Source organism: Nothoprocta perdicaria, unplaced genomic scaffold, assembly GCF_003342845.1.
Source record: "Nothoprocta perdicaria isolate Ctin4 unplaced genomic scaffold, notPer1 scaffold_12, whole genome shotgun sequence".
NCBI lineage: Eukaryota > Metazoa > Chordata > Aves > Tinamiformes > Tinamidae > Nothoprocta > Nothoprocta perdicaria.
This window is the reverse complement of record NW_020454316.1, coordinates 7480881-7491410: the sequence shown is the minus strand read 5'-3', so window position 1 is coordinate 7491410 and position 10530 is coordinate 7480881. Positions and strand designations below refer to the sequence as shown.

At 49.6% G+C, this 10530-nt stretch overlaps 1 protein-coding gene across 1 annotated transcript in view; it reads right to left on the bottom strand.

The window, feature by feature from the left end:
• SYT17 (synaptotagmin 17) overlaps window positions 1-3559 on the bottom strand; it is a 33664-nt gene extending 30105 nt beyond the window's left edge. The window contains exon 1 of the mRNA XM_026053956.1: window positions 3438-3559. Coding sequence (XP_025909741.1) covers window positions 3438-3559 — 122 coding nt within the window. The remainder of the gene's footprint in view (window positions 1-3437) is intronic.
• Between the last annotated feature and the right edge of the window lie 6971 nt (window positions 3560-10530).

Sequence of the window (10530 nt, the reverse complement as noted above, 5' to 3'; positions counted from 1 at the left end):
CGGAGCGGGGGAACACTGACCTCCAGAGGGCCCGGCCCGAACTTCAGCGCCGCAGCGCCCCGCCGCGACGGGCCCCGACGGCGCGGGGCAGCGCGGGACGCGCGTCTCGCGTGGGGGAGCCCGTSGCGGGAGCTGCGTCCTGCTCCCCACCCGGGGCCAAACGACCCCCGGTGCAAGGCGGCGTCCTCCCAAACACCTGCCCTTGGCACCCAYGTGCACTTAGGGGTGTTGCCCCGTCCCCAGCATCCAGGGCAGGTGAGAGGGGCCCGCACGCCCTGCGCTGATAAGAGGCGAGGGGACCATGGTGGCCAGGCTGCAGCATCACCAAGGGCAGCGCAGCAGCRAGTGGCAGATGTCCTGAGAGCAGCCCGGCTGAACGGGCTCCGTTTTTCTGATGTGCTGTAAGGCCCCTGGTACAGTCGCATGGACCGTCTCCGGGGTGGCATGGCTTTGGGAAGCTTCTGCRCCACTGATGTCATTGAATGGCTTATTTAAGTTCTCAGCAAAGTCAGTGAAAACCCCCCACTGATTTCCRTGGGAAAGGTTTTATTTTAACTTAGGAACACATTCTCCTTTTCCCCAGGGAGGCCAGCTTCTGTTGTAGAAAAATAACTAACTACCACAGYGGAGTTAAGTAAGCAAGAAAAGAGTAGTAGGACTTGGCTGTTGGAGGCAGCCTTGAGCTCTCAAGGACCCTGCAGTCCAAGTTGTCCCCCACTTTTGGGGTCTGCCTTTGAATGTGCTTTCCCCGGTGAGCTGCTCGCTGTGTCACCGTGCTCAAAACGCCAGCCATGACTTTGTCGCTGCTCTGCTCGCCTCACGTCACCGCGGCCGTAGGGCAGCTTGCAGCAAGGAGCACACAGGCCTTCCTCCCGTTATGGCATCCTGGAGAGGAGCTGCACTGCTTAAGGCAGATTTTTGACTCTTAAAGCCCCAATGCTGCTAGTCACAGCAGGCAGCACCACGTAAAGATTACGCTGTTTTTGCTTATTCCTTTCAAACACTTGGGACAGACAAAGGCAGATCCGATGCCATCTTGGCTGTCACTGCCTTGCCGACAGGAGATCCCTTGGGCATCTCTGGCAAGTGCAGAGGATGGCTGCCCTTGCCCTGAGGCAGAAGCCCTTCAAACAATACAGATCATGTGAAACCTCAAATCCTCTCTTCTATTTTTTTTTCCTCAAAATTATTTTGCAGAMGAAGAGCAAAAACAATAAGTTTATTGTGGTGGTCAGTGCTACTATTGATTTTTGCATGGAAGGAGCGCGCAGGCTGCAGCGGCAGCACGCCGCGCGACATGGATGCGTTTCCATCACGCGCTCCTGYGTAGCCGCGCGTGAGGAGCCTCTCGGGCTGTGGCTTGAAGCCTTCCAGCGCAGACCCTCCCGCAGGGCCGCTCGGGGGCGAGCGCAGCCCCGCGCCGCGGCTCGCTGGGAAATCTGATTTGTGGCGTGCRCGGCCGAGGCCTCCCGGGCGCTGGCTCCTCCCGCGGCGCTCGAGCGGAGCTGCTCGCGTGACCTCTGTCCGTCCGTCCTCCACAGCGCAGGCCAGGCAGCCCCTCCGCTCACGGCGGCCTCAGCGGGGCGGCCGAGCGCCAACGCGGGGTCTGTGCCCGCAGATCCCTCTGCTGCGAGGGGCAGGCGAGGGGAGGAGCGGCTGGGCGAGGTAGCAAGGCGTCTGCCTGCTGCTCACGTGCAAGGCCTCATCCGCATCRCTTGAGCCCGCGGCCGGACGGCCATCGCCCTTGGCAGCGGCTCCTCCGGAGCCTCCTGTCCCCCAAGCTCCCTCACCTTGCCGCTCCCCCTGAAATTCCTTCAGGGAATTTGAGCACAAGGGGAGACCYGTGGCCGCAGCCAGCAGTGCTGCAAGACCCGGCAGCAGCAGAGCAGGAGCAAAAGGGGGTAGGGGGCTCATTGCTCGTGCCTGCAGGGCCAAGTCCGGTTCTGGGAAGTGCATCGCTGCCGCCGGAGAAGGGAAGCGGCCATCCAGCGCTGCGCGCTTGCCCTGGCRCCCAGCGCACGCCGCCCTGTCCGGCAGCGCCGGGGCCGGCACAGCCACTCCATGTAGCAGGTACCGTAGCGGGGCTGTCAGCCCACAGGGTGGCCCGCACGTGAGGACGTGAGGCGGCTGCAGCATCGCGGGCTGGAGCCGAGCCGGGCACGGGCGTCACGAGGCTGACGCGCTGCCAGCGGCACCCCAGGGCGCTCGCCCCGTGCCTCGGCCGGAGCAGCCCGGGGTGCTGCCCCTGCAGAGAAGGCCGCGGGGTTTTCCACTGCTTTTGTATCTCCTCCTCGTTAAGGCGGGTTGCTCGAGCCGCCCAGGTCGAGGAGCGAGCCGTGAGATTTCCTTTGCAGGCTCGTGTTTCTAACTGCTCACAGGCGTATAGCAGAGCTATTTTTGTTATATAAATCATTAGAGAGAGTATCTCGTAGTCACCACTGAAGAAAATTCCTGAGGAAGAGAGTTCTATTTTTATGGACGATTTCTACTCATGCAGGTTTTTTTGCTTGTTTTTAAGCTAGGGAACAAGACACTGGAAACAGTAGTTCTCCCAGCGCTGTCTCCCAGCCCGGGGCCATCCTTCCCTGCTTTCTAGGGCAGGACGCTCACACSCTCGCTTCGCGTCCCATCTTTTGAGCTCTCAAGGATAAAAACATGAAGTAAAGGCTGGGAGATCACATTACATTGCAAACTCACTGTATGCTTATTTTAGAAGAACAGTCTCATCCCCTCACCCCAAGTTGTTAAAATAACTGTGTGCAAAGGCATTTGCTATTTAATTCCTGATAATACAAGAGGTCATAATTTAAAGTATTTCTTTCCTCTTCATATGGGCTCTCACAAAGTAGAAAGAGGTGGGAAGGAATTGGCATCCACAGTTTGATCCCTTCCAACCAGATATTAGTTTGTGCAGAACCAGATGTGGTTAAACACACTTTCTTTAACTAAATCAGCCAGGCTTTTTCACTGAGCTCCAGGATCCTGCTACATTTTACTGCTGCAGTTTTCCCCAAAAGTTTGTCCGAAGCATTTACACTGTTACATCTCATTTCTCCATCTCATTAAGCCAATGTGCAAAATACATTATCTCAGAGTAGACCTGATTCTGATGGGTTAAAGGGGTGATTTGTAGCCTAAACCATTGCAGTGCTRTATGTACAAAATATATAGAATTATTGAATATTTCTAGCTCTTGGGAACCCTGGTTTCATCTGTTGAGATTCTTTTCCCCTCTCTGCCATTGCCGCGAGTTTTCCCTGCGGGGGCCAGCTTTCCCTGGAACATGATCTCAGCAGAGGAGGTGCCTGCAAATCCAGGAAATGCAACTGAGAGAAGGGAGCCAAGTCCTCGCTGAATTCCAATTTCCTGCTCRTTCTGAATCTCTTTCTGGGATGTGAGCAGAGGGAGACAGCTGCACTGGCCCCTGGAAACCAAACCTGTCCTCGTCACGATCCCTGCCAGCCTGATGGTCCCGGTCTGCAGCCGATGCCACCATCTGGATCGTAACCCTTGGCTGCTGGAGGTCCCCAGCCAGCACCAGGCTGAAGGACGCTGCCATCAGAGGTTCAACSGTGCAGCCCTTCCGACGGGGCAGTCACCCTTGCTGAGCAGCGATGAYGAGAACTCCTACTCAAAGTATCTAGAGGCTTCATGAGCAAGGTGCTACAGTGACTGCCAAGCAAAGGGAGAAAGAAGAAGTACTTAGAGCAGGGGGAAAACACCTTTACTAAGGGACATCTCAGAGGGCAGCATTCAAACCACCACCTGTTCCCATACATACCACAAATCCGGGAAGCTTTGGCTGGAGAAGCTCATTCCGGTGGCATAGAGGGGGCTCAGGAAGGCAGGGGCTGTTCAGCCAGGGCCAGCTCGGTGGCCACAGCCCCYCCTCCACCTCCACGTGGTCCCAAGCCCTGTTCTCCCTTCCCTGACACCTCCACRGTCGCCCCAAACCAGCCCGCAGCACCTCATTTCTACCAGCTCCTGGCAGCCACCTAATGACAGGGTCATTCTGGAGAACCAGAGCAATTCTTCCCTGAGGAATCGCTTGTGTGCCGAAAGCTCTTCACGTGCCTTGGGTAAACATCTTGGAGGAACGAGAGCTATTTCAAGAGGCAAATTCAAAGCACTTTCACAGCCAGGCGAGCCCTGGAGCCACAGGCCACTGCAGTAGCACTGGGGCAACCATGCTGCTTCCTGGAGCACTGGTGGCATCTCCAAGGAACCAGCYATGCAGGTCCTGCACTTCCAGGAGGAGCATTTCCAAGAACCCCTGAGAAGATATTCCCAAGCGCTCCAGACGGCGCAAAGAGTCTTGTGCCAGAAATAGAGGAATGAGTCATTTCCTCTGCAGCTCCGCTCGCACGGGAAGCTGCGGCTCTACCTAGGCCAGGCCAGCAGGAATCAGGATCCCCAAAGCAGTTCTCAGCAGGCAAAAACCGATCTGAAGGGCCCAAATCCTGACTGGTATGTGTTTTGAAAAAAGCTATCCCAAAGTAGCACCTGGGATCACAGAAGAGAGGGATCAGCGCTCCGTTCTTGAGAACTCCCTCCCAAGACAAAAACGCTGCAATTGCAGCATCTTAACCCCGCACAGAGCAAAACGTTGCACCCATTGCTGAGAGCCCCTCTCTGCACTGCTCCCTGCTGCAACGAGGCCAGCAGCTTTGCAGGCAAACACAGCCCTGAGTTTCTCTTCTCCCCCGCTTGAAACAGGCAGGCAACGCTCTGAAACACAAGTGGGGAAGTGGTTGGTCTTGCTGGATTCGGCTGCATTTCCTCCGTTTCCTGCAGTTGGGCTTCACAGCCCTTCAGGAGGGCCCCTCCACTCTCCGGGCTGGCAACTCAGCACCAGGACAATTCACCTGCGTCAGCCTGACGGCTGGTAACCTTCGCAGCGTAACCCCCCAACCTCACCCCATCACACCCCGATCATCAGCAGGGCTCCTTGCAGCAGGGCAGGAGCCTATGGAGCAGTCCAAGTATTCCGACAGCACAAGCAAACCTAGCACCCAGCATCACCCAAGGAACTGGTTATTCTGAGCACAGGTTTTGTCCTGGTTGTAAGAAAATAAATCCCAAGAAACTCAAGTTGCAGGCCTTGTATATAGGAATCTTACAATACTGGGCAGCCAGCTATTTTCTGGATCAGTTTTCTTGTCCTTTAAGGGGAGGAAAAAAAGCTTCCTTAACACAGGAGACTTTGACACAACACTTGATGCATCCGTTTCTGTAAAGCGCCCCGAGAGCTTTGTGCACAAATCATCACTTGAACACCAGCAGGCTGCCAAGCAGACRCAGAGCACATATTTCACCTCTTCAGCTCTTGTACAGATTTAATACTATGACACTTTGAATCTCTTTAAAAAGAAGTTGCTAATGCGCCAATTCTTGGTTGCACAGCTAAATGGGGATACCACAGGCACGCACACAAGAGTAAACAAGCACAAGAGTTAGGCACACAGGGCCCTGGAGAAACCCAAGTTGTGATATAATTTACAGGCGGCGCCGAGCACAGCGAGCCCTCTTTGCCCTCGCTTCTGAGGGCTGTGCACTACCCAAAACCCCCAAGCGAGTTGCAGCCCGCACTCTGAAGCGTCAGGAGGCACTGAGCATGAATTCAGGGCCAAAGACCCTGGAGGGGTCTTTGCCCATAGCCCGTGCCCATGCTCCAAGCAGCAGCTTCCCCACGCAGGCCGCCGGAGCGGAGCACTGCAGGCCGCTTCCCACCGGCTGCCCAGATATCACCAGCCAGAACCTCACCTGCACCGGGCAAGATTCAGCAGGCAAACCTTTAAGGAGGTGACACGGGATATAAAGCAGCCTAAAGAGCAAGTTTCTTCTGATTTTTTTTTCTGAATCTTATGAAAATCGGATGCCCAAATATGAGTCCTTTCCCCTCCAGGCAGCTTTAACTCACATTAGCAGCACTTAATCAGCAATTCACCACTGACCTTGGCTGCATTACCAGCAAGGTATTCGGCACAGGGATGGAAAGATCTTAAACAATTTATTCAATGAGTTGGATGCAGACATCCTTTTCCTTAAGCCAAGCATGCAAGTCCTTAGATTTTTTTTTTTTTTCTTTTTGTTAAGGAAAAAATTATCATGAAAGGAAAACTCTGTTTTCCTAATGTTTCTCTGCTGAAAAAGAAAGTCAGGATTCAAAGAGAAGGACTTCAGAAGAGGGAATGAATGGAGACTGGAAGAAGGTTAATGCTTTGAGGACACCGTTAATATGAGTTATTTTTATTAGAGAGGTGAGGATCTAAATACTGTTCCTCCACTCTGACTTGGGTTAACTGCATATTGACACTAAAAAAATGACATGCTTTAAATCTGTGCGAGAAGTCCATTAGCTAGCTGGACTTTGCCAGAGCTTTCTAAAATGGTTGCTTCCCCTCTTACAGAGACATGCTCTGCAAGACAAGGGGCAGGCACACAGAGAGCACTGCAGGTAGTTATTTTCAGCACAGGTTTGATTTAATAACTGAAAAGGTAGAGATCTTGCTGATATTACTGTCTAACAGGGAACATCAGCACAAGCTGTAAGAATGTAGGTTTGGCATCTTACCAAAGACTAATAAAGGACAGGTAACGTGCTGGTCCATCCACGCAACTCCTGCTGGCTTCAGCGGGGGTCTTTCATATTTAATAAAGTGCAACCGAGGCATTTTGGAATGAGCATACATTTGTACATACCATGCTGACAAGCTCACAGTGATCCAGTGAAACCAAGTCCTAGCTCTTCATTAAGAACTAGAAAAAGTAGATTTTCTGCAACAACCTGGAACAGGAGCCAGGGAGACAAGAGCTGCTGCGTTCTTATCCCACTGGAATCCAGCCACCAAGCCCACGTGCTCCATTTCWGATGTCACCACACAACGAGCCCCAGGAGCCACCGGCCGATTGCTCTGCTCCGCATCCCTCTGCACGGGATTCCTCGTCCTCAGGGTCCTGCTGCTTCAGCACTCTCCTGAAAAGCACCTCAACCTAGAGATCATCCAGCTTCCTGGCTGCAGGTAACATTTAATGAAAGAACAAAGAATTTAAATCCTGAGGCACAAAAGTTTTAAAACAGCTGTTTATTACTACAGTGAAATATTAAAACAAAAACACCAACTTTTTATGGAAACAATAAAAGTGCAAATGTATTGTGATATTAAATAGGAAATGAATTTATAAACTTCTCATTAAAATGGGCTGACACTTTAAGCCTATAAACACTTAAAAAAAAAACACAATAGCAGCTAAACACTTTAGTTTAAACTTTGGTCTGATTATTAACCAGCAAAAAATAGTTGTACCAAGAACATTCATTGCAAACAAACGTTTTAAGCTTCTGTTACTCTGCAAAGGTTCATAAATCAAAAGAGGAGGAATGTTTTGAGACATTTAGCCAGATAAAAATAATGATGCCTTTGAGAAGTACAGAGTATTTTTGACTACAAAAACAAGGCACATATCTATATATTTTTCACTTTGGTACTGTAAATAAACTTCTACTACAGGTGTGACCCTCCCCCCCCACTTAGTATTCAATAAAAACATAACTTCATTTTGCACAAAGTCTTTGTAAAATGTGCTTGTGGTGAAAGAGAACACATCAGCGCTGAACAACCTGCTCTCCTGGGTACTTGAGCATTAACTTATAGCTACAGACAACCCTGCTGAGCCTACAGCACAGCACAACACTCACGACCTGGGCGCTGCAGATACATACTCATAACCTTACTTTGAACCACCACGTCACAGCTGCTGTGGGCTAACATCAATATCCTAAGAGCCCCCGACCTCCATCAGTTCCTTCTGTAAACCACTTCCACAAACGCATGTTTTATAGGAGACAGAAAAAACACACTTAATTTTGCAGGTGCAGGTTGGTCTAAGGTCTCCTCAGGCCTCACCTCAACTGCGCACACTCTGCCCCAGGAAAGTCTGTCCAAGGTTAAACTTAGAGCAAACACAAACATCTTCTGCCATCATCAGCATCCACGAACACCTTGGTGAGGTGCTCAGAACTGACAGTGACGACTGGCTGCTTCTATGCTATTAATAAACTGAAATCTTTGCCCATGAGCTTGGCCCAGAGAGATTCAACTAGTCCAGAGTACTGTCAGAACAACAACCACTTCAACCTCTTTTCTCTCCAAATCCATCYGACTTTCTCCTCCAAATTTAAGCCCCTGTTCTTTGGCTTGTTTGCACTGCTTTGCTGCAAGTTTCTCACCCCTTCTCAGCCCAGCTTTAATTTTCTAAACCATTTCTGTTGTCCAGCATTTCTCTTTGCCTTGCATTTCTTCATGTGACTTTATTTTTCCTGGCATTACTATATTTTTAACGAGAAAGTTTTTACCAAGTCTATTGCAGATCTCCGTGTATTATATCAACCCTGCATACGCACCGAATATTCACATTCCTTTTCAGAGGAAGGCCCACTTTCCAGAGAAAGAGGTGCACAAGGATGCAAAGAAACTGCTAGCTGCCAGAGGTGATGACGGTGCCAACTAACAGCTAARATGTTTCCATGTCAGGAGATCCCAGCAACCACGATGTCTCGGACTGCTCATCTAGTCTCTTTTGGGGCAAAAGATCCAGTCACAAAGGTTGCAGAACTACATCTTTTCAGACACCAAGTAACACAAGCCTGCAAAAATAGTACATGTTRTGGTCCACTACCAAAACCACCGCCAAGGTAGCTCACTTAGCCTTAAACACCATGTGCAAAAGAACATTTGATCAATACTACCTATAAATACACTATTTGTATTTGTAGAAAGAAGCTTCACATACAAAAATAACCCAACTCAAGGGTGTGACTTAGGCTATAATTACCTGAAAATAAGACTGCAAGAGCAGCTAAAAAAATAAAAAATACAGACAGAAGAAGGCAAACATCTGCCTGAGGAGTGTTTTCATTTAGAAAAATAGATATTTATAAAGCTTCCAGAGATTTTGAAAACATCTGCTTTGTGCTCTGTTGCACAGGACTGTGAATAAGGCACACCGGTATGTCTTTGTACATCAGGGAGCAGAGAGGTAACAGCGACTGATCCTGAAGCTTCCCAGAGTTGCATTTGGTAATTTACAGCCAATTTATCCTCTCAGGGAGGACATTRTATAGCAGGTAATAAGGCACATACTAAATTGGTGATGCTCAGAAAGTTAAGCAACACATTTAAGGTCTTTAAAACATGAAGCATTTCAGCATGTGGCCCCATATTTCAACTTAACGCAAAGATCTGATATTTGGATTTTGGCAGGGGCTCTTTCCCCRAGAAGTGGAAACTCCCTAGCTGGCACTTACATTAAGACACCAGAACTCCTAGCCTAAAASTGCTCCCCCTGTACTATGACTTAGTGCTAAAGAAATCTGAAGTACCCTGAAGTATTTTGCTTCCTACTCCCTTCCACGAGATAAGGATCTGCTATTTGTGCCAAAAATGCCAGCGGGTTCTTTGGTCTTTGGTCTGCTGCAGATCAAAATGCTGCTGCCATCAGGGCAGGACAGGGCAGGAATTAGACATCCCTCCCCAAAAGCCCATCAAGGCTGAGGCACAAGGGGCCACTGGCCAGCTCACAGCACCGAGATTTGGGTTGGTTTAGGCTTTAGACAAGAACAAATACAGAATTTGTTAAAAGTTTTTTTGGTCTTTGAGGCAAAGCAATTTCTCAAAAAAAGTAATGCTCAGAGCCTGAAAAAAAAAAAGAAATTTCAAAACCAAGAACCCACAAGTAAGCCCCGGAGTATGTCCTTTAAAGAAAGTTCTCAGGGTGATTCAAGCATCATCCCATTAATTTAACAAAATCATAATGCCTCTTCTAGAGCAAATACTTAGAGCAGCCAACTACCCTAAAATGAAGACTTTTGTGAAAATAAAGTGCTATTTGTTTCCTTTCATCTGAATTTCAATCCTTCAGCATAAGTTTCATTTTAACAAGGAAACTTAGAACTAGATTCTTCAGAGAACTAAACCAGACTAAACTTGAACTAAATTTTTTCGCACTGTTATCAAAAGCTTTAGCTTCATCCCTCACTTCAGTTTGACATTAACATGCATATTCTACTTAGCACATAATACTAGATTACACAGAAAATTTAAAGCATGGCACCAAGTGTTTCAACTCGTGCGAACACCCATGCTCTAATGCTCATCACATTTAAGAGCATCTTGTTAAATTAAGAGTCTTCCCCTTTGTGCTTGTAAGATTTTTAAATCTCAAATGGAGAGATMAAGAAGTGAAAAAGTTCAAGAAGTGAAGAAAAAGGTCAATTCTGCAGCGAAGGAAACAAGCCAGGATGGACCTCCAGATTTTGTGGTTTAAGACTGCTAGAGCTGCGGGTGCAAGCGGTCAAGCACAGGCAGGGCTTCCCTGACGGAAGGTTTCCGGGATCTCCACAACTCCGGTGCGAAGGACCAACGATATCACAAAGACAACGGTATCACGCCTGGCTCTGCGGCGTCCAGCTTCGCTCCGACGAGGGCCCCGTGGCGGCGGGAGCGCCGTCGGGCGCCGCGCGCGGCTCGG